Genomic DNA, 27,535 nt, shown 5'->3' with positions numbered 1-27,535 from the left:
TGGATTCCTAGTTCCTGAAAATGACTTTGGAACAATAGCTATGGTCTCATGAGACAGAATCTTTGACAGCAACATCCCCTTAAGATATTGCTGCTGCTGAGTGGTGCTCTCATGCCCTGTCATGCTGTTCCCCTCCATTGCACCAGCTGATCTGCTCATGTGCCTGAGTGCGAATCAGACTAGAGAACTGATCCAGACTTCACAAACCCCGTAAGAATGACAACCTCTACATGCTACAACCCCTGCCTGGTGTCATGTAACACTGGGTAATGTCACCCATACTATGATACTGGATCTTTGCAGATACTATCCCCTCACTTAGTAAAGGGCCTCAAAAGCCCTCTGTCAGAGGCCATAGGAATTCCAGCCCTCACCAAAGAAATGTAATAGCAAAGGAGCATTAAGAAGGTATCAATTGTCCTCTACCAGCAGTGCCTGGGAAAAGTTCAGATGACTTAAGACAAATATTTGCTCCAGGAATTAAAAAAAATACTTGCTCTGAAGTGGAAATGTATCCATACATCATAGCTATTCACTAGGAAGACCCATGATGTCTTTAGCATTACAATTAGTATGTAGGAAGATTAATTTAAGATGTATCAAGACCAAGTCAGGCAAAATCATCTTAATTAACAATGTTCGTGCTGCAACTTATGTGTTACGCCCCATAATTCTGGCCACAGGGCAAAAAAAAAATTCTTTTAAATCAACAGCACTGGAAAACTAGCATACAACCCAAGAAACTGATGATTCCACATTTCCCAGAGCCCACTCTGTGTCACATAATCTGGAGGCTGTTTTTTTTCAGCCAGATGAAGACAGCAGGGTGCCTAGCTTGTTACAGCACTGCTTCACCAAGCAGCAGCCTTACCACAAGCATCTGAATGTGAGAATCTAGTGGCTCGGGAACAGGCAAGCTACAGACACGGTTGTTTGGAGACAGCCTGGAATATGAAGCCCTCAAGCCAGAGAAAAGCTTCAACAATAGGAGCAATTTAGCAGCTCGCTCACAATACTTCATCCACTTAACTCAAGCGGGGCTCATGGAATGAGTGAGCCTGCGTGCCAAGTGCAGCAAGTCGCCTCTGCCGAGGGTACCGCAGGGGGGATTGGGTTAGGGATGCTTTGGGTTAGGGGTGCTTTTTATGAAGGGAAAGCTACCCAGCCTTCCCTGGCAGCGTCGGCCATCTCCTGAAGGTGAACGCCACGCTTGCCACTGGCAAGGAGACTTGGTAAAAGTGCAAATAAACACATTTTCAAACACAGTACGCCCACTCGGCACGTTCGCTAACCGCAGCGACCTGCTACTGTTGCCGCGGGACAAGCACACAACAGGCTTTCCCTATACTCGCAGCGAGCCTGGGGCCGCCGTCTGCGGCCAGGCCGGCAGTGCCTGTGCCCTCCCGCGGCCCCCGACAGCGCAGCGACAGGCCGGCCCCCGACAGCGCACCGCCACGCTTGGTCCCGACAGCGCAGCGACACGCCGGGCCCCGACAGCGCACCGCCACGCCGGGCCCCGACAGCGCACCGCCACGCCGGGCCCCAGCTGCCACCCCGGCCCGCTGCCCCCCGGCAGCCCGCGCGGCTGCGGCAGCGGCGCTGTGCGGCGGCGCCATCTAGCGGCGCGGTGGGGCAGCGCCGCCGCCCGCCCCGTCCCGCGGCCCGGCCGTGCCCTCAGCACCCGGGGGCAGGGTAAGGGGGGCTGGCTCCTCCCGAATTAACCCCGTCACACATGACGCGTTCTCTTATTTGGTCTATTACTCATTTCCTTAATTATCTCCCGTCGACAGATTGGAGCGTCAAGCGCTCACCGGCTAGACGAGCGGCTCGTTTGTTTTTACAGCAGTGCATTTTCACATTGCTGCGGTTATTTCACGACTACGGTTTTAACCTTGCAACCAAGTTACTAAACCAAACACTCTAAGAAAGCCCCCCCAAACACAATAACTAACACAAAGACCAGGTCTTGGCTTTCCTTTCCAACCAGCAGTTAAGGTCAGCAGTCTTTCTAAAGGCATAAAGAAAATACGTGGGCACACACACAAAAGCCCCCAGATTTTAAAATTGAACATGATCCATAACTCAATTATGTCCATCTCATACTCTCCGCACACCTTGCTTCTCCCTCTCTAGATTTCTCCAAAGCTAGGGGGAAAAAAAAAAAAATCAAGTCTTTTTCCATTAAGTTCTCTCCTGCTTACACACACCTCACTACCGCGAGAGTAAACTCCACTTGCAGCTGCCCTGATATAAGCTTCCTACTCCAAAAATGACCAGTAATTTTGCAGTTGATAAAACTATGTGAGAATCCTAACAACCTGTAAGCCCCCTTTTTAGGTAGTGGAAAGCTGCTGCAAAAGGTATCCAATGAAGACCTCCACTGAAGAACCTTATCCTCATGAGGATGAGTAAAACCAGTTAACACCACTTGGTATTTCAGGAATAGTCTCAATTAAAATCTAGGAATGTAATCCTTCTTTCCCCTCTACTCCTCCCACAGCTTTGAAAAATTTTAGGCCCAGCTTTATCACAAAAGTGGCACATAATAGCTATGCCATAAGGCCCACGGAGCAAAGTATTAAATGAAACTTTAAACAAATAATTTGACAGAATAACTGAATGTCTTCAACTTTACCATCCCAGGCCCTGACAACAATTCAAGCAGTGAAATCACATCAGTATCACTGATACACATAAAGAAAAAAAAAAAAGGTATCTATTGTTACAGAGCAACGTTTCCTCATGTTTTTTAAACAAAGTATAAAGCTCTAGGGCAAGCACAAATTAATCTTGGTAAAGAAGTGGAAATACTTCCTGTGTGCCTTGGGCATTCTCCCATTGGACACTGTGCTCACCTCTGCAAATTCTAAAGTTAGCCAGCCCTAGCCTTCTTATGGGTAGTTCCTTCAGGTCTAGTATGTGCTCCTCTCCTCTCCAACCAGTGCCACTGGGTAAATTGTCCTGCAAATAAGTCTAAACTGCTAAGCATTTACAGTAGCCCCCCCAGTTTCTTTCAAAAGCAATAGCTTGCACAGACAGCTGCAAGTGAATAAATCCAGCCAAGAGCAAGAAGCTGTCTCCCAGCAATAGCTGTCTAAGGCAGTAGCTGAACAGGTACTCCAGACTTGGCATTTGTGCAGAGCCACCACCATGCAGAATGGCCAAATCTTCATTTTTGTTTGGAGTAGGAATCATGACGAAACCTACTTATTACCTGGTTAGCTGGACAGCCAGCAGCGTTGAAGCAAACAAGAAGCGGTGAAATAACTCTTTCCCAGTTTGCATCATGCCACCTATACTAACTGCAATCTGAAAGAAGAATACCTCACCCACAGGCAAAGTTTTGTAGCACCAAAGCTTTCCCATCACCCTGGATGCTTTGGAACCAGAGTTAATGCAGGTCTCCAATCTTATTAGCAAGGGTATACCCAATTGGGCTGCAGTTGGGTCTCCAACTGCCCTAAACATACACAAAAATAGGTCAGAGTTCACAATCACTGGGGTAAATTCTGAACTGCTTCCTTGCAATAGCAAAGGCTGCTAAAAAATGAATTACACTAGAAAACTTTTAGGGCGCACAGGGAAACAAGCAGCAAAACATGACTAATCACACCATCTGACAGAAGCATCAGTGATTTTGCAGCAGCAGTTAAGATTACAAACCTCACACACAATGTTGGGGATTTTTTTCCTTCAGCTGCAGCAATAGTAAGAAGGTAGTGATGTCTTAGAAGCAAACTTTTCCTGGAGTACCGTGTGATAATTTCTCTGAGTCATGGGAATTAATGGGCAACAGTGAGCAACTGGAAAGCCAATTGTGCCTGTCAAGGTCTCCAAAACAAACAGTAGCATCAAGAAGAGATTGCAAGCTCACAATGGGAGAATAAGGACCCCTTTGTCCACTATTTTGTACCCAACAATTCACCAGTTCATGTTACACTTGTGTCCTAGTTTTGGCTAGGCTAGAGTTCACTTTCTTTTTATTAGCTGGTACTAGGAAGTACTGTGTTGTGGATTCAGTATGAGAACAACACTGATGTCTTGCAGTGCAATTGCAAATCAAGGTCTCCTCAGCTTCCCATGAGCTGTCAGTGAGCAGGTGCACAAGAGGCTAGGACGTAGCATGGCCAGGACAGCTGAACCAAAGTGGCCAAAGAGATATTCCATAGCATAGAATGTCACACCCAGTACATAAAGTGTGAGAGTTATCCAGAATTGTGCCAATTGCAGCTCAGAGAGAGACAGGGCATCCCTGAGCATCCCAGGGCATCCCTGAGGGTGGTGAGCAACTGCATTGTGCAGCACTTGTTTTTCTTGGTTTTTTTCTCTCCCCTTTTCACTACAATTATTAGTATCATCATTATATTTCACTTATTTCAATTACTAGACTGTTCTTATCTCAGTCCATCAGTTTTAGGATTTTTTTTCTTGATTCTCCTCTCTATTACATGAGGGAAGGAAGAAAGGGGGAAGTCAACAAGAAGCTGCATGGTACATGGTTGTCAGCTAGGGTTAAACCACGACAACCTGTTAAGCCAACAGTGGCATTGCTAAACTTGATGTAAACTACAGTTGAGAAGTCAAGGGAGGTGTATGTGTGGATACACACTGGCTGCAAAGTGTTTTTCAAAGCACAATATTAAGAAATAATGCAAAAGAGTTGCTGTGTCTTGCTCTTTTCATACACCTGCTCCATCAGCACTGCTGATCTCATCTCTCTCTTCACAGCAAGAAGTATTATGGATGGAATATGCTTCACTTTTGTGTCTGTTTCTGGCGTGTCTTTTTATTAACACATCATGAAGCCATTGCACATGTCGGCATAGTCTTGCTATGAGATACATGGACTCCTCTAAATGTAGGTTATCTGTCATATCACGTCTTCCTGCAAGGTAAGGGAAAGAATTAATTTTAATCACTTTTTCTGTATTCAAAGTTGTAGAAGTGGGTGATGTACAGATACATGACAGAATGTCAGTATTGGGGCACATCCTACAATGCCTTCATCAAGTTCTTTCCTCTTCTGAAAAGTGCACCTCTCTTACCTCAATCTGCTTTTCAATGCTTGCTTTGTATTTATTCATCATCACACCTTCTCTTGGAGGCTCCTGCCTCCAATTCTTTGGTAACGCTTCATATCTCATTGTTACTTCTCACTGATTTCCCTCAGTAACCATAATTTTGCTTTCCCTTGCTCATATCTTGGTAAGCTGCGGAAGCCGGGAGGTTCAATGACCTTAAGATGTTCTCCTGGAAGTCTGGCCTCTTCAACTCATTGCTCCAGCTCTGTGTTCCAGTTAAAACTCTTAGAACATCTCCCTCAATACCTAACCAACTGCCAGGATCTCCCATTTCACTATTTCAACCTCGTGAAACCTGTCAACACATTTATCCTTGTCTGAATAGGAACAATTCCACACTTTTTAACCAAACCAGGGCTAACAGCATAAGAGCAGCTTTCTTAATCTAGTCTGTTAACAACAGATAGCTTCCACCAATTGCTTCCTACAGCATGGAAAACAAACAGAAACCTCAAAAATGACAATAAGAAGCAACAAATGGCTGTCAATAACTAGATATTGGTAGGTCATAACTGCTCAGGTTACAGATACCAAGACAAAAAGAAAAATGTACTTTCGGTAAAAGCGGGAAGGAGAACACACAGGTCAAACAGATGAAACTTCTTCCCAAGCATTCCAGAAATACGTCTTATGACATCCAAGACTGCCACCTGTGACATTCCTTTAAAAATCTAAGTTTTTTTAACAGGCCTTAAATACTAGTCCAGTTAGACCCACCCGACAAACTAAAAAGGTAACATTTCATGGACAAGGTCTACACATTTTATGTTTATGTAGCAAAGAATGTAAACTGAGACTAGCTTTCCATAGCAAAAATAGGAGGAAGTCATCATAATTAAACATGACTAATTCATCGTTGCTGCCTATACAGCAAATAAAATAATTGATGCTTATAAAACTTATATTTATATTTCTCCTCCTCTCACACACTTCTAAGTAAGAAATATTTTTTTACTCAAAAAACATTCTATTTAACTTAAACAGTTTAAAACCATTGTTCGAATTTCTTTTTTTCCAATTGAGTCAGCTTTCGGTAAGGCCTAGAAATCCTGACAGATGTTTCAGAATCTAAAACTTTAAATGTTTTCTTTGGGTTTAAAACTTTGCTGCATAGCTTCAGCAGTTTGACATAAGCATAATATAAATCCCTATTTCTCACTTGTTCAGACCTATTCAAGAACTTTGCCCTGAAATTGGAAAGTTGGATTGACTTTCCTTTAGTTGTAGTATAACAGAATCTTTGCAGCCATTTTTAAGTTAGATAGTACATGATAACTTTAGAGTTAGGAACAAAATCAAATGTACCTTTTTGACTACGATTAAAATCTTCATTCGCGAAGCCTAGCCATGAAAGTCTTAAGAGAGCAACCGAAAACCTGACATCGCATTGTGATATCTCATGCACCATTTGCCTTTTCTCAGTTTTAATTAGGTTAATTAAGTTTAACAACAGATAGTCTGCTGTCAGTGCTAAAAACACATCACTTTAGTCAGTGTTGGTAATGCCACCATGATAAGTTTATTCCACTCTCAAATTCATCATATCCTCATCCTTAATGATGCACTACTTAGCCGTTTGCACTCAAATATGCATATAAACATCCAAAAGAGTTACCATAACAGTTTTTATTAAAAAAACTAATGTACACGTTTTACCCCAGAGCAGCTATATTGTCCTTAAAAAGTACTGTATGCATCAGACATTTAAGGTTTATCCCATCACTGTCAATTGTCTTTGAAGAGCTGTCAAACACCTCCAGCTTTAACAAACTTCAGTACAGTCTCAAGAAAAAGCTTTTAGCTTTTAAATGAAGTGGCTTAGTAGTTTGTGGCATGAAGACAACATGCCATTAACAAATCAATCCTTGTGTTTACAGCATTCTCTCAGGAATGCTGTAAGTTTCAAATCCCATTTAAGAATTCACACCCTGCATCAAACTAACACAAGATACATTATTCAGATAAACAGACAGCACTTAGAAAGGTCTGCCAACATTTGTATTTTTAACAGCTCTTTAAAGAGGTAATGGTGCAGATTAAGTACAAGCTCTTTGCCTCAGTATAACACATATTTGAAATTAAAGTAAAACATGGAAGACCAATATCTTTACATTTTATTCTTCAGAAAAAGAAGAATCATAAAGAAAGCATTTAGTAGTCCACTTGTGCTTAAAATATTCAATGCATGAGAAAGCCAAAAGAAAAAAATACACATTTTTGTACAGCATGATCAAAAAGATAACATTATAAATTTTTAGAAATTGCACTGTATTTAGAACACTCTCTAGAATCTGCTCCACTTCTACGTATGGCTACTGAGGCTGCCTGACACAGTTCCTTTTCCACTTTAATTGCCAACCTGTGGAGGCCCTTCAGGGATGAGTGATGTGAAGAAGGTTGTGATAAAGGACCAAGCAGAAGCCATGAATCCAGGCTGCTGCTCAGTATTGCCATCTTCACTTGCATCTTCTCCACTGTCTTCATCAATCCCATCATCCATAAGTCGCTCCTTTAAAAACAGAAATTGAAGCAATTCAACTGCTTCTTTCCAGAATTCTGACACAAGGTAACCAGCAGTATCTTTCTACATTAAGTGACTTCTCTCAGAAAAACCTCCTGAAGTAACTAGCACGAAGAAAGTTTGTGACTGAAGTAGAGACAATCAGGAATTGCCAGAATTGAAAAATACAGAATTTAGGCAGCAGGCACAACCTGAGGACAACGCTGAAACCTTTCTGATTAATCAACTCCATTTCATAAAAGTTGACTTTCTGTCCAGGTGTTATATACTTTACAATATAATATATAGGAGTCTCAAAAGACATGTCTGCCCTTACTCACCATCTCTTCGAGATCAGGATTATTTGCATGTTGCCCATCACGGTTCACTTCTGCATTATTGGCTGCCTGTTGTTGGCCTCCCTCTTGCCTAAAGGGAAACCATCCAGCTTGGTGTCTACGTAAGAAAGTGGAACAGTTGAAAACCTCTCTTTTGAAAGGAACAAAAAGATTTTTCTGCTACAGCTAACTACTTCAGTAAATTCTTTAAGTACTCTTGAACGAATGAAGTTACATCTATTTTTCTGTAATTCTTACTTTTACATTGAATGGCTATTCTTCAGTGTCTGAGTTAAGAAGGGTCTTAGGGTTCACAGCCCTCAGTTCCAGAAGGGGAGTAATGTACCATGATTAGGTGACTAAATACGTAGAATACTTTTTTTGGGTATCCTCCCCATTTTTAAGTACTTAAGTTATATAAATTTTCAAAGGCGGCCTTAATTTTTCATAGTTTAAATTTGATTTTCTGTGGAAAAAAGAATTTAAACTTCAGCTAAGGCTTGAACCACATTGCCACTGTAAATTAAATAAGCCTTTACCATGTTTTCAAGTGTCTACATTCTGATTTTAACTATCCTATCTGTAAGAAAAACAGACCAGCCCTTGTGAGGATTGAGACTACAATGTAAGGAAACTCTCAGTGAATGACATCAGTCCAAAATATCAAGCATTACTGTTGATTTCCACTTCTACTTACATCACTAAGGTACTTTCATATGCAAAAGGAAGCGATGACAACAGTACTAATATTTGTTAATGAAACAGAGCGTGCACTTAGGTCTTTACGACATGTTGCAAAAATTTTTTAAGTCCCTGCAATTCTACCAGATCTAGTACCCACCATTACAGTATCACTACTTTAACAAAATTTACTGCACAGATCACATAAGCTATTTTTGAAATTTACATGAGCTTAGCTCTGCCATTTCACATCCAAGAAGTTTACGCAAGTATATGCTTTATGTAGATGAACTTCCCTACTCTCAGCCTTTCTAAATTTTCATCCCAAAATTCTACAGTACTGACCTATTAATGTCACCAACATTTAAGAGCATTGTGTTTCAGGTATAAGTGGCATCCAACTCACTGTAAAAGTGTTTTGAGAATTACTTCTTTCTTTCTTTGTATCAGTTTGTCTACTTGTTTGAATTTATTTTTTTTTAACAGACACACCCTATCGCAAAGGAGCAGTGTCTAAACTTTTGCACGTGGGTAATTTTTAATTTTAAATGGATTATACCTTAGCACTGTACTCCACATCTCAGATCTGCAGCTATACTCAACTGTGGTACTCACAAATAAACCAGCAGCATGGCTCCCATTACCATGACAAATCGACTGAAAGAAGAATAGAAGTATACAATGCTCAGAAGAATTGCTGCTCTAGAGAACGTGTACATCCAGTCCAGCCAGTCCCGATTGAAGTCCTCTTCATTCACTACTGGGCCACCCTGTGCATTCATCTGAACATTTGGGTTTACAGGCCTGTTCTCCTGAACGGCTACGTTTGGCACTGCTGCGGGCTCATTTGCAGGAGCACGTTCCGAATTGACAGCCTGGGCAACTGCAGATCTTGCTGGCTCCGTGCTGGAAGTCACTTGGGCTGAAACAGCAGCTTGGCTAAAATTTTAAACATAAAACTGGTTTGTCAAAAAACATGCACTGTAATTACTAAGCCTATTCTTCTTTTCTACACTAGTAAAAACAAAGTTTCACATGTAATACGTGTCAAAACAAACAGCATTCTCCCTTAGATCTTTACTTACTAATACATTAATTCCAATCTAAGGCTGGAATTCATAATTTGCTGGACAAAACTAAGTGTAAAACAACAGACCCAAACAAAATAAACAGACATTTTGATCCTGCACACAACATTTAATACATTATTTTCCATTAGTGTAACTCAGTACTAAGATAATACAGACTTACTATTGCATGTAGTACTGACGTACATACATCTGTTGCCACCATATCATCTGTAAGGGACTGAAGGAAGGATACAAAGAAAATCCAGCAGGAACACCTTGGCCTGGAAACTGGTTGCCTATAGTGCTAGAGAAGGATTTAAAGAAAAATATTCAGCTCTAAATTGCTACATCTATAAAATGTACTACTATTAAAAAAAACAAAGGAGCATTTTTCCTCTCATTTTTCCCCCTAAAATAATGCACTGAAATAACACCCAAACAACATGTAGTGAGATCATGTAAACCATCCCAAAAAAGCACTATATTTTCATAAAAGAAATTAATAAGCAAAGTTATTTCTACAGAAAGAGTACTTATGTTATTGTACTTAGTCTGTCACTAGCTGCATCCCTGGGACAAAACAATGTTGAAAATTTTTCAAGAACTGTGTTAACTGCAGAAATTCTTCCCTACAATTCCTTTTAAGTTCAGGGGTCATCCTTAAAGGTGCTACAGGAGCTGTAAAGGGAAAACTTACTATCTTCTACAGCTTTCTTTTAGAAGCAATACCTGAAGTACTACTGTGATCAAAGATGTGAACAAATGAATATGAGCAAAGACAACAAACAGATACAGCTCTGAAGACTGTCACTAAGAGCACTGTAAAGGATTTATATTCCCCCCACCTTGAATACTTCAAGCATTAAGTGATTCTCCTCCCTATGGTTTAGCTCTGGTTCACATGCAAAAGAGGTAAAATTCCTGTATGCAGGTTTTAGGTTTGGTTTTGTCTGCTTTTAGACTTCTTAAGCCTCTCTTACCTCCTAGAGCACATAGCATGTTTTGGCAAGATTTCCAACTCTTTCCCAAAAGATTTTGATGTAGTGAACTGTAGTAAACTAGGACATCTTTCAGGGCAGCATGAAGAGTATAAAGCATGAAGAAAAGTTTATTCAGACTGCAGGAAGCAAAAGCTGAGACTGCTGTAATTGTACTGCAGACTACACCTGTTCCCTAAGTAAGGCACTCCCTGCAAAAATATCACCAAGAGAATTCATTAGTCTACCAGGCATTCAGATATATACGACATGCCCAGAAAGAAAGATGGGGGAAGACATTGAAATCTTTTTTTTCCATGTTATGCATGAACAAACATTTCACTGTAATTCTGGACAAGAGCCTGCCATGCAACTCCATGACCTCTGCTAAAACTATTATGTTTGTATTTAGTTATAACCTGTTCTGACAATGGGGAGGGGGGAGCAAGCAAAATTACTTTCCTGATACCAAATACAAACTGAGATAATCAGAGGCAATACTCTAGGTTTGTTTAAAAAATTGAAAGGGTGAACTGGCAGCCCTGCTGATGCTATTTATTTATGCATAATTAACATGTTGAAGCAGCAAAGTTGTCAAGCTGCTACTGAAAAACATTAATCATGATTTACAGCTGCAAGCTTTAGGAATGTGTTTTTCTATCCCCAGAACTGGCAATCACTTTGAGAAATAAGATTCCTCCAAAATTCATAAAACATTTGACTCTCAAATTGAGAAAACAATTCAAATATTCTGCATGGGGGTCATTAAGTACTATGCTGAGACAAACCACTGAGCAGTGTCTCAATTTCAAGCAGGTAGAATATCAGTATCAGTATCACTGTCAGCTCAGTCACCAGTAAGGAGTGCTACCCAACTTGCCTGCGTGAATTCTGAAGGAATTCACCCAGTTCCTTTCCTCATCAGATAAAGACTTTAAGGTTCTTCTTTGTAACTGCTATGTTGAGCTCAACAAAAGTTGAGCTGCCTCAGGCTAATAGCTCGCCCTCACAGATACATCTTTTAGAAATATTACCAGATTTGAGTCTCTCCTTTCTTCCAAACTCTTTCAAAAGTTGCTTTCTTGATGTCTTAAAGCTTAATAGTAGATGAAGTAACCACTCAAAACATGAGAAACCACAAAAGATGAGTTATGTCATGTTCTTTTCTTTCACATTCAAATATTTTGGTGGGCTATTGAATTTCCTTTTTTTTCCAATAGCTTTTCTAGGAGATGTGTCTATTTGAAAAGCAAGACTTAAGTTTTCCAAGATCGGGCTCCTTTAATAAGCAAAAGTACACTGGCTTACAACAGGCTTCAGGCTTAGAACGACAACTAGCACAGCAGTATTTTGTTTGCTCATCAAAAATCAAAATTAAGCAGATGTTGTCAATTATACAGCTATTACAGTTGTCAGGGCATTAAGTTAGCTTATGAAATTCAGAAACAATTCCAAACAGTGTAACATATTTCAGTGAGAAGAACCTCCCCAAAGGAAGAAGCTCTTCTCAGCAAAGCAAGCCAGCTTGCTGTTTAAAGAAAAAGGAAAGTAGCATGTACTTTTTCCTTATCTTTTTCCAAAAGGAGAAAAAGGTAGGAAGAAGAGTGGCAGCAACAGCACAAGAGCACAAGAGCAAAGAAGATCTGTAGGATCTGTACAGGTATTCAAAGACTGGACAACAAAGCAGAGCAGGCAATAGAAAAACAGATAAGCCAGAAAACAGCTCAAATGGTAGAGACAGCTTTGGAATATTCTGAAAAGACACATGCTCCTTAGGATGGCTAGAAAGCTCAGAATTATTTCTTTTGGTCTATGGAAAACACCCAAAATGAGCTAACCAGCACTGAATTTGACTGTAAGGTCAGACTAATTAGCTATGATCATCATGAATATACTGCTTACCACTAGTGGAAAATAAGACTTTTTATTCAGATTCAAAAGCTGCATGACTGACAATAACTGGGTTTGTTTAACCTTGACCCACAGACATCTCATATGAGCTTGGGATATCAACTTCAAGTACTATTTCAATATCCTCCTCTACGTTATTTGCTACTCAGAAAAAAATACAGCGAGCAAAGGTGACTGAAGCAGCAAGGTATTTATGTGCTACAACATACTGCATGCTGTCAGTATGTAATTTTGTTATCTGCTTTCAAACATGACTGTGTACACTATGAAAACATTTCACTGGAGGGGCCACCCACACTTGACAAACAGTCTCCCTGCCTTGATGCTTCTTGTCTGTTTACTGCTTCCAAGTACTCTCCAATCTGAAATGCAAGCCGTCTCAGGACCGAGCCATCTGTTCTGTTTGTACCTGCACAGCACAGCAGGGGCCCTGATCAACAAGAGCAGACAATGCTGTGCTTGCTCTCCTCAGCTGAAGACTAACTTGGCAGATACATAAACTACTTGCCCCGTCCCACCGCAAGTTTAGATTTTTAGAAAACAGCATTTGCAAAAGCTCAAAAGCAAAAGAAAGTTTTAAATTGTTTCCTCTGTAATATTTAAACAATCTGAATTAAATGCTATTTTCCCAAAGGTTATTCAACTTACTGAGGCTTTGTGCCAGGAATTGAAAAACCATCAAAACCATTATTTAATCACTTAACATTCATGTTACTTATTTGTAAAAATCAGTTTACTAATGGAAGCATTGCAAAATGCTCAAAAAAAATGACCATCATATGTATTTTCAAATACCTGAAGACCTTTCCCTATCACTAGTGCCTATAGTTCATCATGCAGCTAGAACTGAAGTGTTTGGTCATGAAAATACACAAAGCAATGCCAGTTTCAGCTATGAATCTTTGTTGTTCCTAACAAGTCTCAATCTGTGTATAAATTACATAAAAGCTAGATTTCATTGCCCTAAATGATGTTAAAGAGAGCAGCTAAAAGAAGAGGGCATTTCTTACTGCTGGAATACAAGCAGCAATGCCCTAAAGCAAAACCAGATGCGTCTGAGAAGATTACTGAAGCATTAAAAAAAAAAAAAAAAAAAAGGTTTTTCAAGAAGAAAGCAGACTACGGCAGGCACTGGGCATAGATCATTTGGAGTTGAGCAGAGCTGGTGCCCAGCAGTCCACAAATATCTACTTTAAGTTCTGATAGCATTCCATTAAAATACTTTAAAAAAAAAGCCTAAGACTATTTAAGGTTCATTTATTTTGGCATTTCTGTTAAGACTTGGAATGCACTCCTAAAAACCTTGAATCACTTCCTCTTACTACAATTCTGTTTGCACCACAGAATGCTCTTGCATCACCGTCTAGATTCCTTGTGGATTACAAAAAAACAACAAAACATGTGATTTAGGTGCACTACGAATGCACCTCAGGCACAAACAGGACCCTATTCCAGGTAACCAAGCTAGAGACAGTCCAAATAAGACCGAAACCCCTGAAATATGTGCAGTTGATGTCAGGTTCTCAGCATCTTTCTGTCTACAGATCCACTCCTCTCAACTCACATTACATGCCAGACATAGCAAGTCATTTTTAATTGACTTTTAAATTACTTTTTCTTTCAAAGGCAGCAGTGTCTTCCAAACTGACACATCCCACTGTATTTCAATTGAATTATTTCAGCCCAAAGACTTAACAATGGCTCTGTTGCCTTTTTGAAGTTCACAGCCTATTCAGATAAACATGCATGACAAAAACCCAAGTACATCTATGTGAAAAGCTAATCAGAAAAACATTAAAAACTTTTTTACAGATTAGCCATTTACACAACACATAATAAATTGCTTCCAGAATTAATATACATTACACCAAACAGCAGCCTTGACAGTCAACCTCTGGTCTCACCTAGGTTGGACAGTAAGCCAGGTATGACCACTTCTGTGAAGATGTACATGGTCAGCATAACTTAAGTGCTCCATCCCCTGCAAATACTATTTCTTCCCAGCAGAAAGGACATTTCAGATAAGAACATAAAAAAAAACTTGAAGGAATGCAGGATGAAAACTATCGAGTAGTAAAGTCCAAGGTAACTCTAATTAGATCTTGTAAATTGGACTGAAACTAAGTAAACTTTCAACAGTTCTTGATATCTGTTTTCTTTCCAGCAACAGAAACACTTGTTACTGTTAGCAGGTTCATAGCTTGGTGGTTTTTTGTTTCAACATTCAAATAAGTTTCTAGAATCTATTACAGTACTGAGAGAACACCCTGTCAGAAATAAAACTTGAAAGTGCTCCCTGAGGAAATGACAGGTATCATCTCAGAATGCACTATCCTCCTGTTTTCCCCTTGAAAGAAAAAAACAACAACATGTTTAAGCAGCTGCAAAGGCCATATAGGTTAAAATTAGTAAAGCTTCTTAAGTGCAAAACAAACGACAGAATTTTGGTAGTTATATAATAATAGATCTGATCTACAAATGTACACCAATTACATTTCATTGGTATGCATGAAAATACTTAAACATGCCGTTGTAGATACACAAGCACTTAACATATACTCAAAACACCCGCAGATCATTTCTACAGTTGAATCCAATATGAAAAAGTGAAGAATTACATCTCTTACGTGTCAAAAACTAAGAACCATCATATTCTGGTAAGAATTTAGTGTTGACTATTAGAATAAAGGACAAAAAAAAAAAACAACCAGAAGCAATAATTTTATCAGTTACATTACTAACTACATCCACTAGGTATATTAAAGCTGCACTTCTGTCCACGCAAAGTTGAGGGCAAACAGCATGAAGAAAAAATAAAAAAGCAGCCTGAAAAGGAGCACCAAGGACACTTCTTTGACTGACTCCTGGCTAAAACCACTTATTTTCATATGAAAAAAATGTTTCTAATGTGACTTATGCTTCAAGATGAAAGAGCCAAATCATTCTGCAGACTGAAAGAAACCCAACTGCAACTGAACATTTGAAGTACTTTAAAAAGTATCAAAGAGCTGCGGATTGCTCCAGTCTCACTTACCCTTGCATTAAATAAGGGAACTGGTGGCTCGGTGTGGGATTGCTTTGTGCTTGTGGAAGATTACGATGCCTCACTCCATCTGCACTAGTGTTCAAAGATGTAGATGAAGCTTCTTGGTTTGTGGGTGAGGCAGCAGTTGATCCAGAACGGTCTAAATTCTTGAAAATAAAATAAAATTGCGGTTGTGGATCTTTTTGCCACAGTTACCAAGATTTACTACTGTGTCTTAAAAAACTATTTGCTTTAATGTTTTGTTGCAAGTTTTATTGAGAATATAAGCACCAGCAAGTCATCTGGGGGTTTATCAGTTCTGACAAGCCTTAGGGCACATATTAAAAAAAAAAAGCTTTCAGAAAGGCTCAACACCTGATAGATTACAGAGAAAACAACAAGTTGCTGGGAATCACAGTTTCAAAAAGCTGAGGCAAACTAAAACTTAACTGAAAGAATATTTAGCAGCAACAAAAATTCTAGTGCCTATCATTAACAGCAGTAACTACAACCTCAGGATATGACTTTATATTGAGAGACAACAGTGCCAGCAGTGACTTAAATACCATTCCTCTATCCTTGTCTTCAGTTACCCCTTCTACTCTTCATCCTCTTCACTGTGCCAGCTGTCCAATCCAAATTGCTGTGCTCTCTGCTGCAACAGGGCTGCCAATGCTAATACGGAAGCAGCTAGGAAATACTGAGGCTTCCAAAACACACCTAAAACTAGTGTGTCAGATCTTCGATACTTTCCAAGAATCAATACTTAACTCTGGAAGTAGAACAACAGCTGGCTCCTAAATTGTTTGTCACCATAACAAGACTACAATTTGGCCACTGAGATGCATTATTTCAGTTTCAATAAGCCTCAAATCCTGTTGCTAAGAATTACTGCAATGTTTACTCAGTAGAAAATCTTCAACTTGGACAACTCAGGAAGTGAGGAGGTGCAATTATTTAAGACATCCATATCACATTTGCCCTACAAAGGAAAACAAGAAAAGTTTACCACTAGACAGTGGGAGGGGGAGTAAAAATGAAAAACAAAGGAAAGGACAAGAGCCATTCAAGCTTTGCATTTAGGCTGTTTCCTTCAAAGTATTATGAACCTAACACTGTGCATACTTGCCTTCAAATACAACATTGCCAACTGATCTGCATAGCAAGGAAACAATCACAAAGGAGGCCCCGTGTCCTGCTTGCAAACAGATATAAATACAGCCTTTGAAAACATGTTTCAACCACTGTCCCCTCTCTACCATTGCTTAAACTGCTTGTGTTTCTGACTGTCACACAGCAGTCTGATACAGTACCCTATCAATAGCAGAATGAAGACAGCTTATTACTGAAGGGTATTTTCGGTTTGCTGACAATCAACACACCTCTGATGCAAAGTACCTGCAATGGTATTGTACACATCCCTTTCTGACTAACCTTCGAGGGTGGCTTAGTGCTACTGCCGACTCTGGAAAAACTCAAGAATTACAGTAATGACTACCAAGTCAACAACAGAAACCTTAACTGCACTTAAAACACAGTACAAAGATCATCATCATTTTCGGAGGGTGTGAAGAGGGCAAGGCTCAAATCACAGTCAAAAAACGTGTTCTGTTAACAGCTTAACTAACGAAAGTGTTAAGAACATTTTCTACTTCTCACTGTCTTACAGATACTATGACTACCTCGAAGCTCATGCATAAGTACTGACCATTTCCTGTCAATAAACCCTGGCCAAGTTTCACCTGTATCTCACAACAAGGGTTGTACCACTGGTCTCTCTTCAGTGGTACAAATTTTCACAAAATAAATCTGAACTTAAGTTTTTCTAAAATTCTGAATACACAGCACAATTTCTGCCAAAGACAGGGATACAGAGAGAAAGGAAAATGTACTTTTTAATATAGTGTTAAAATGAAAGAACAGCTTAGAAAAAGTAGTGCTTTATCATCTAATAAACATAATTGTATTACTATGTGAAAAAAGGGTCATATCTGTTTAAATAAAATTATGCCCTTAAATAATCAAGTCTAATTGTACAAATTCATATGGCATGCTCTACTTTCAACACAGTATTTTATAGTCAAATATAAAAAGTTACAAGAGAAATTAATGGAAAGTTTCCTTAGCACAGAAGACATTCATGTCCTGCGCATGACAAAAAACTCACTGAGCTACTGCTGGAGGTTGAAGCTCCGTGACCTTCTCTACTGGTGCTGGGTTTTGGAGAACTTGGGGGTGTCCGGGAAGTACATACCAGATGAACCATATGATACTCATCTTGCTAAAAATTAAAGAAATTGAAAAGCTAAAGCAACAATATTTGAGAAATTTTCAAGCAAAAACTGTCCTTAAAAATCCACTTTCAAAGTTGCATTTGCAAATACTAAAGAAACATTATACAAGACAGAGAGACCATACAGCAACACTTCAGCCTAGCACAAGAGAATCCTACTGTTTCACAGCTAATGTCTTCTTGGCAGCTGTCCACAACAACATATAGAACATTTTAACACCCCAGTTCTCCCCAGAACTGCAGTATAGCAGAACCAATGGAAGAACCCTGGGAGACACATGAGGAAGTATATCACAAGCTTTAACTTGTATTTTGGAAAAAGTTCAAACCTTTTACAGGGCTCAGTTTCCCCAAAGTTAAGAACACTTACATTCGCTCTGAGATCTAATGAAGAGTGTTATTCAATAACAACATAAGGGTACATGAAAAATGTAGGCGCTGGAGTTCCACAAGCAAACCAAGATAAGAAAAACGTACCAGCCACTGCCTTCACCTCACTCCTGTCTAAGCTTGGCTCAAGCCTAACCTGAAGACACCCAAATGAAAGCCCCTGTAGATATTCCACACTCAGGGAATGCTATTCAAAAGTGCTACACAGGGCTAGAGTATTCCTAAACATTTGAAAGTGAGGAAGCAAATGAGTGGCACCACTTGAAGCCGTGTCAGCATGCCCATGCCAGTTCTGCATGAATATGCTCACCCCTCTACATGGATGCCATAACAACTTCCATCTGAAGCTATTTCACTGTACCAAATTAAAACACCCCCTTATATGGCCATAGCAACAGAACAGCTCTGACTGCGTATTTAGATTGCACACTGCAGCTTTCTCAGTAACCAAATTTTAAACAAGAAAAGCAACAAAATACCTCTCTGTCCTCTTCTGAAATCAGCATGGTGCAGGCAAGCTGCTGTTTTTCATAAGATGACATTTAGAAATGCTGTGTTTGGAGAAGGTTTTTAAAACCATAAAAAAAAATGTTAAAACACCCATTTACCCACTTTTTAAGTTTTAATCTCTAGAAATAAAGAAAACTAAAAAAGTGCTTTTATACACGACTGTGTGTTACTGCTGGCATAGCTGATGCACTCACAGTCATTTAAACTCCTCCACATGTACTGGTTCCTAACCCCAAGCACAGCCTCACTACTACATTAAGTGTAATTTCTTACCAGTCCATGATAGTAAGCAAGGATCAGAAAGCACTGGCACGGGTGATCAGCACTCTGACCACGTCAAAAGCCTTTAACCTAACTAGTCACCTTCTACCTAGATATGAATTTATGCCTTGGGAAAGCCAAGGGAAGCTAGACATATCACTGGTAAGCTTACAGTGTACAGCTTTATTGAATGTGACAGTTTATTGCAATATACTTCTATTCGTACATAATGTGTTGGACATCACTATGCTCGGGGAGTGCCATAACTTCCAGCCTCAAGGTATTTTATATCAGTGAAATCACACTGGTCAGTATCAAAGAGCAAGTATCACAAATCTAAACTGAGAGATTTAGTAAATCCTCAGATAATATTAGGAATTCATAGCTAATCCAGTAGGAAGAATATGGCAGAGAATGAGATTGAATTTGTGTAATCATACCTTTTTTCAAAAAGTTCTTAAAAGCCTGAGCACAAGAAACTCCTCTTCTTCCAACACAAATTTCTAACTTCTGCTTAAGACTGCTGTGTTTTCAAATTCACTAAACTTCTTTAACTAAACCCAAGGCATACAACTACTAAAATGCCTTTAAAGTTAAGCATAGCCCCTGTATAGTGAAAAAAAGATATTAGTTACAAAACTCCTCCTCTAGCACATAAGTAAAGTTTGAAATCATGTTTCCTAAAACCAGTCTGCTGTAAGCAGGCCAAGTGAATTTAAAGGACTGAGACTTCATTTTGTCCTTAACAAGCAAAACAAAGATTTGAGATAAGTTATAGAAGCATTTCCTTGAACTTTAAAGTGGTACAGGACATATGCTGCTTGGTAGTAGTCCAGCTTCAGTTTTCCAGTAAACCTATACATAAAAAATTGAAACCATTTTTTGGTAAGAAGTTTAATCCCATTTAATAAATTCTATTTCAGAATAAAGATTATAAAGTAAGAGCAGTGTTAGTCTTCAGAAGCAATACTGAAGATTCCTCTGCATGTGTTTCTCCATCCTTCATACTGAAATTCAGTTGCCCACTTTCACTAAAGCACCATTCTCCTTCAGAGATTTTCCTCCACACTAAGTATTAAAACTAAGAACTTCACCAACTCAATGAAGTCACTATTACTTGGTAGCATCATTCCAAACTATCTGAAGCAGTTTGACAACCAAGTGCATGCATGCCAAGATCTCCTACATGAGACGTCATGTGTATTTAGGATTAGGATTTAAATGTTGACTGAAGAATCCAAAATTAGATTAATAGAATTATTTTTTTTCCAATAGGAACCAACAGAATAAAAAAAAGAAAGAAATTAAGAGTCAAACTTTCAAACATCATCAGGAATGGTTAACAGTTGACAATCAGAAATAGGACAAACAGCTTTCCCAAGAAGCCATTCAGGAATTTAGAATTCTGGGGTTTCATATTTAATATATTACATATTTATATTTATATAATTATTACATATTTATATTATTACATATTAATTTGCTTACATAAGTGCCATTCTTAAAGTAAGTTCTGGATTTAAGTCTGTACAAGAAATTAAATTATGGCCCAAATCAACAAAATATGTTGTTTTATTCCATTTTGACAGTGGTAACTGTCCAAAGAAGTCAAGACCAGGCTGGATGGAGTTCTGAGCAATCTGGTCTAGTGGAAGGTGCTCCTGCCCATGGCAGTAAGGTTGGAACTACATGATCTATAAGTGTCCCTTCCAACCCATGCTATTCCATGGTTCTGTGACATACAACACAACATTTGTTTGGGACTTAGACAGCCTATTTGCTCTCCCACTAATCAGAAGCATGCCTCAATCCACAAGTATCACAATCCTACGCAAAAGGGATACTCGAAAATGTATTTTCCAGAACATATCAACATTATACAGTTACATTTCTCGATACAACAATGAAAATTTGAAGCTAAACAACAAAAATCTAAATTTCTATTTTCCAGAAAAAGGGGGTTTGATCAAATATCATATGGTGTTTATATAAAGCTTACTTTTCTGAGAACATCTTTCAGCTGCAGATGATCAGGAAGCAGTCTGCCAGAATACACCAGTCTCTGATCCTTTGTAGACTAGGAGATGGGGACAAAGAAAGGAATTTAGCTTTTTTGCTGCTGTAAGGTATACAGCTGCAGATAACATTTGCAGATGAGAAAACCCCTTAGATGTTCGACCACCAAAATGAGGCTTAAAAACATTTCAGAGGCTTCACAAGTCCAAATTAATTCTGAAAAAGAATTTTGCTATTGAACACTCAGTAAGAGTGTCATAATAATTAACAACACTTCATGGAATATGCTGATCTAGAAAACTTTCAAGTATATTCAAAATTTCCTTTCTTTTAGCGATTTTTCTTTACCCTGCTCCTGTTTCCAGGCACCTTCTGAAAATATATATGGACAAGTGGTTGGGGCAAAGACAAAAAAAAACACCCCCCAGAATAGTTAGTAGAATGATGAAAGAGCACAAATTTCAATTTTTTTCAACAAGGAATTTCTGTTATTAGTCCTGGCCCCCATTCTCACACCCTCAAAGAAAAAAAATCATTATAAGAGAAAACAAGGAGGAAAGCATTAAAAAAACATGAAACAGTAAAAGCATTTTTTTAAGGTAGCCTTCCAACTTCGGTAACCATTTTTTGCTATTCTTACAGTTTCATAGTTTAAAATAACTTAGTACAGTAAACAAAGATTTCTTATTTTTTTTTTATGAGTGATATGCTACTCACATGGTATGAACTTCATCTCTATTCTGTAGAACAGTTCAATAACAAAATGATTTTTAAAAGGAAACATTCAGGTCAACTATCTACAGTGAGATGTCCAGTACACCAAAGCAAGCAGCTTACTTCGTTAAACAAAACAAAGGAAAACCTCAATCCCACTCAATTCAGTTCACACTGTCAAAAAAAGTTGTAAATAGTCTTCACACCAGTGGGTCATTAAAATGCTGTAACTGTGTGAATATACAGCCCTCTTTTTAAAAAAAAAAAAAGTTCCCAAATATTCACCGACTTTGAAAGAATTTTAAAGGTAATCCAATCATCAGATCAGTTCAGTTTAACTATTGCTTGCACTTTAAATGAATTCAGTAGCATTTATCACTTGAAAGACAGCACTAACATAAGCAAATGCTAAATGCAGAAATCAGTGGAACAGACACGCATTATCAGCAGGAAATATTTGAAAAATTTCCCCACCACAAACTGCGTCTTACACCTCTCCTTCTATCCCAGCCTTCTGCTGCCCACTCGCCTGTCTTGCAAATACGAAGACACAAATAACTAAGACCCAGATCTCTCTGAGTAGAAAAAGCTTTCACCGAAGTTTTGATGTTGTTTTTTTCTTGCAATAGCCCTCTACAGATTCCCAGTAACTTAGCAGAATATAGGAAGGTTGTGGAACTGGGTTTTTTTATCTAGAAAAAATGGTCATATCACTAGAACAGAAAAGAGATACTTAAAGCAAATAATTATAAAATTATTACTCGGTAAATCTGAGTAGCATTTGCTTTAACTTTTTTCTCAAATTCATACTAGCCATGAATGATTAAATACGTCTTTAAAAAGTGAGTTCATAACCTGCCATATATTGTACAGAACAGTTTATCACTTCTATTTAAGAATAATTTTCTATATTAGTTTGCATTTTTCTGTGTTTTTAATTAGTGACATAAGACACTATTTTTATAAGTTTCACAACAAAAGGAACTAGTTATTTACAGCAAATTGATAAAAATCTGCAATAAATTCAACATCAGTGCTGTACTATTCCTATTTACATTTAAAACACCAACATGAAATGCCCAACTCTCATGTCTGACTAACTTCTTTTGAGCTATATCTTTTTTGATTGCTCCTTTCAAGCAGGAACAAGCTGCTAACAAAATGTAAGCTTACTTGCATTTTGTATTTGGGAAAGACCTTCTTAGAACAAAAAACAGAATTTTCAGCATCAAGATTAAAGAAAACTTTAATTTCCTGAAAATTATAGACTTGTTGCTTTAGAATGACCAGTGCAGTCAGAAGAAAAATCTAAGAATCCTTTTTCTTGGTCCTGAGATAGATTATCTGTGGATTAATTAGAAGAGAGAAGTGCTTAAAACAACCAAAACAGAACAACAAAATCAGCTCAAACTCTAAATCTTTAAATAATCATCCAACAAGGCAACAGAATGGTTTTTTGCCTGTCCCACTCATAATACAGCATTCTACATGGTAAATTCAAATTCTTCTCTTCAGTACCTTATGTATGAGCCCCCCTTAACCTCTTCTAATGAGGTATCTTCCTAAATACAAATACGAGTAACTTTTAAAATATGAATACTTTACAGAGGAGAAACTGCTAGATTAAAACAACCCCTCAAAGCTGACTACAGAGCCTTCAGTAATGCATTTCAGCTCCCTACAAAACCACAGAAAGAAAAGGTTAAACACATATTGAGTACTGTTAATCATATTAAGCCAAAGACATTAATGGGGGAAGACCAGGCCTTACTCCTCTCTATGTAACTTAATTACCTATGTGAGCACTACAGGATTATCACTTGCAATTCTCAGGGTGAAAGCCATCCTGGAACTCTGAAATGTGGAGGGAGTGAGGAACATTTAAATTCAGATGGAAGAAGAGGTGATTAATGTGAAAATACAGTAATTCACATATACGCCAAAGTAAATGGAAAAGGTATTCAACTCATCCTCTGCCAGAAGAGTTTTCACTACCATACCTCCTGTTTCAAGGAACAGCGTGCTCACTGCTAGCCCAAACACTGAACTGTGATGGAAAAACACTTCGGAATACATAATCAGAGTGGCCCCATTTGCAGAAGCAAGCACATGGCATCAGATAAAATTTTCCTAGAACCTGAAGTTTAGAGTGAGATGGGAGACAGTTTGCAGTTCAAAATCCAAAATGTATTTAAAACTAAGAATTCCGGAGTCAGTGCTTTTTAATTCCACTTTTCCTTTCCAATGCTTAGTCCAAATTAGCTACGCCCAGCACATTACCAACCACCAAACCTAAGTTAAGCTAGCAATGTCCTTCAGGAACACAGGCCATCCTTGAGCTATACTGCTTCATACTGCTTCAGCTACATGTTATTTTGGTTCACTCAGCCTCTCTCCCATTCTTCCATCGGAAATAAAATTCCAAACAACCACATCTGGTTGAAACTGAAGACAAAGTATACGCTAGATGACAGGTACAACAGGAAATGAGAAACAGCAGCTTTAAGTTAGTTTACAGCTGTAATCGATGTAGCGGTTAATGCACTGAAGGTGCAGTGATCTGCCAGACTGAGACACACAGGCTGGTTTTACAACCACTTTATGTTATTTTACATAAACATTTCATTTAGGGGCATTATAACTGCAGTGCTCTACGTGTGAAAAACTGGTCCAATCAGGAAGCAAAAGTATCGACGAATGTGAATCTTAGTACGGACTCACAAACTAATTTAATACCATTTTGAAGCTATTTACCTTATTAAATTACTTACTTTGCAAAGTATACCAACTTTAATAACAACTAAACCAATCTAAATGTGAACTACATTTGAAATTTTTATGTATTTAGGCAAGCCATTTACACAAATTAATCCAGAAAAAAATCACAAACAACACTGCCTCAAGGCCTAACTTCTGATTTGCCTATTTTAACCACCTCACTTTATGAAGATATACTCTTAATAAATTGTAAATTTAATTACAACACTTACAGTTACCATCAGTTTACTGACTAATTTACAGAGGCACATAACGAGAATGAAGTTCAAGTCACACCGAAAACTTGACACTCAACGTACAGCAGTGACAGCAACTGATTTCTATTTTACACCCTTAACTTCAAGAACACAGCAAGACCTGCATAGAGTGTGTTCTGGTGTACTCTGCCTAAAATAGCATTGTAATAGAAGTTATTTCCAGGACCTATCATATTCAGGGAACACAGAAATCTGATCAACAAGCTTTTGACACTGATCTAGTTTAAAAGGAATAAAAAAAAGGGGTGGGGTGAGGGAGCTCCTAAAAGCACAAAGATTTAAAGGATTTTGAAAAAAGCAGTAGCACTCAACATCAAGAGCATATCAAGGCAAAAATCTCTCATGGCTGGGCTTCCCGAAGGAAGATTTGGGAAGGCTCTATCCACATTTGTTACAGAAGCCAAAAATACACTTCTTGATTTTACTATAGATAGGAGCCATCCTATTAAACATCCTTCTCCTCTCCCACGTTATTACCTTGAAAGGTTCCATGAAATAAAGATACTGTGTTCAGTTATTAGTTTAAATGCAAGTATAGCAAATCCCAAATAAATTGGAACTACTGAGATAATTCTCACTACAGAAACTCACCATTCTTTAAACACAAAAATTTTGGGGATTCTGAACTAGTCACTTAATAATGAGAGGCATATTATACTACTGTTCAAAGCCTACATGCAACATGAAAACCTCTTGTTCCTTAAGGATCCTTCCTTTCAGGAGCTCAATTTATCAAAACCATAGGATGAGTTAGAAAACTAGTGCTAAAACACAAACGTCACTGGAGGAGATTCTTGTGAGGAGGAAGAGGCAACAATCAGCTGGAGTCATATATTTGTTTTTCACAGCAGACAGGCTTTCTCAGTAGAGAATTACTCACAGCAATAACTATATCCACAAACTCTCAAACCTGCTTGACATTTCAATGCAGCAGTGACACAGCCCAAGTTGTTGACTGCTTTTCTTCTTTCTCCAAAAGCAAAAACCCTGAGACCCAAAGCTACTATTTTACCTTCCCCCGTCAAAAAAAAAAATTCTTCCGTTGAACTAGGTGAATACTAATAATTTCCAATATAAATTAAACCTTTTTCTGATGTTTTCTATAGCAAAGTCTAGGCCCCACATGCTACTGCAGTGTAGAGGCAAAGTCACTTTATACTGGAACAAATTTTTAAATACACCGTTCTGCATGACTGCCATTCTAAACAGGTACAGTATTATCTACTATTACCTATGTTGTTTTTTTTCACAGCCTCTTCTTAATTGCCAAATATAGAATTTTAAAAAATTCACAAATAAACCATATTATCCTCAGGAACAAAAAAAGCTGTCGTACATATTTGTAAAACACTTGTGCAGAGAATTTTCAGCACAACCTCAAGAAAAATGGCTTTTCAAAGAGAGAAAGATAAGGAAATAAATCCAGAGCTTGTTCAGCTGCATGTTTCAAGTAATATTATTAATAAACATCTAGTCCACACCTCAGTGAATTCACTAGATGGTGTTAACCTTAGGTATATCACTTATACTGTAATTACTTTAGGTAGCACTCTTACATTTACAAATAGTCTTAAATTCAGTTAACTGAGACACCTAAATCCCAGTTCCCCAAAAAGCTATAAGAAGCACTGGGAAGCATCTTTAGCGATACCGCCTTTCAGGATGCTACACTGCGATCTCCTCACACCGTGTAGAAGAGAAGCCACTATTATACTGCCAACTTCCCTGAAAGCAGAGGGCCAGCCACTGCCTTCACGCAGGTCACTCTTCAGCAGCAGGACTCTTGTTTACTTCTTTTGCAGGGTCCAAAAGAAGTCTTGAGCGACCAAGTTACCGCAGCCCCACCTTTACGGACAAGGCGAGGGAAAAGGGCTGGCCAACAACTCACCGGCTTGCTGGGGTACACCTTGGAGAGGTGAGTCTTCAGCTTGCCCACAGTCCACTCCAGAAAGCAGCTGATAGTCTGATCGGTGTATTTCTGGTTGGGGGCCTTGATGATGAGGGTCACCGGGTGCTCCACGACGCTCTGGTCCATGCTGCCCCCGGGGAAAGAAGGGCGGCCCTTGCCCCGCTCTCCTCCTCCCCGGGAACACGGAGCCGCTCGAACCTCTCGGGGGGGCTGCGGGCGGGTTCAGCGGCCGGGAGCGAACTTCCCGGGGGAGCCGCGGGAGTCCATTCTCGTGCCGGCGCCCCGGGAACCGCCGCCACAGGGGACCGCACCCTCGCCCCTCGCCCCGGCAGAGGGAAGAGCGAGGGAACAGCGCAGCACCCGGAACGCGTCCGCCAAAGCCAAGCCCCTCTACCCACAACACCGCCCCAACCTCCGGCCGCCGCCGTCCGCGTAAAATGGAGGCCGGAAGTGCCGCCGCCGCGTCCCCCCGCCCTCCGCCGCTGCCTCCGACCGGCACGGGGGGGCGCCCGCGGGCCGGGCGGGGGCGAGGGGTGACGCAATGGCGGCGGGGGTTGTGCTTGGCTGCCCGGCGGTTTGCGGCCGTAGGCGGAGGCCCCCGGTCGAAGGTGCGGGTGTGCGGCGGCTGCGCGGCTGGATACGTTCATTCGCGGGTTCTCAAGGACTGGAAGCTTAAAGACTTCTTAGCAGCGGAATTAAAGCTTTGTTGCTTGTGTGTCTTGCCTCCGTCACCGCTGCGTGGGAACGCCTCTCTATATTTACCCCAAATATCCTTGTGAGGTCAGGAAATGCTATTTTATGGCCGGAATGGAGGCCATAAAATC

General features: G+C 39.4%; 1 protein-coding gene across 4 annotated transcripts; it reads right to left on the bottom strand.

Annotated features, from left to right (window-relative positions):
* Positions 1 to 4,768: 4,768 nt before the first annotated feature.
* Positions 4,769 to 27,204, bottom strand: HERPUD2 (HERPUD family member 2). 4 transcript variants are annotated; one of them, XM_027729099.2, is made up of 9 exons: positions 26,691 to 27,203; positions 21,037 to 21,114; positions 17,751 to 17,864; positions 15,593 to 15,750; positions 9,852 to 9,974; positions 9,216 to 9,539; positions 7,923 to 8,037; positions 7,441 to 7,590; positions 4,769 to 4,885 (listed from the first exon to the last, which is right to left on the bottom strand). In XM_027729099.2, exons 1-9 carry the CDS (start codon positions 26,835 to 26,837, stop codon positions 4,871 to 4,873), a joined length of 1,224 nt encoding a protein of 407 aa, XP_027584900.2. In that variant the 5' UTR covers positions 26,838 to 27,203; the 3' UTR covers positions 4,769 to 4,870. The 4 variants fall into 4 exon arrangements, with proteins under 4 accessions (XP_027584900.2, XP_027584905.2, XP_027584907.2 ...); XM_027729104.2 differs by lacking the exon at positions 21,037 to 21,114 and having other exon boundaries at positions 26,691 to 27,204; XM_027729102.2 differs by lacking the exon at positions 4,769 to 4,885 and having other exon boundaries at positions 6,578 to 7,590; positions 26,691 to 27,201.
* Positions 27,205 to 27,535: the final 331 nt, after the last annotated feature.

The sequence above is a fragment of the Pipra filicauda genome, unplaced genomic scaffold (assembly GCF_003945595.2).
Source record: "Pipra filicauda isolate LSUMZ 115617 unplaced genomic scaffold, ASM394559v2 scaffold363_size724302_pilon, whole genome shotgun sequence".
Taxonomy (NCBI): domain Eukaryota; kingdom Metazoa; phylum Chordata; class Aves; order Passeriformes; family Pipridae; genus Pipra; species Pipra filicauda.
Note: the sequence above shows the minus strand (reverse complement) of the source record. Positions and strands in the feature narration are given on the sequence as shown.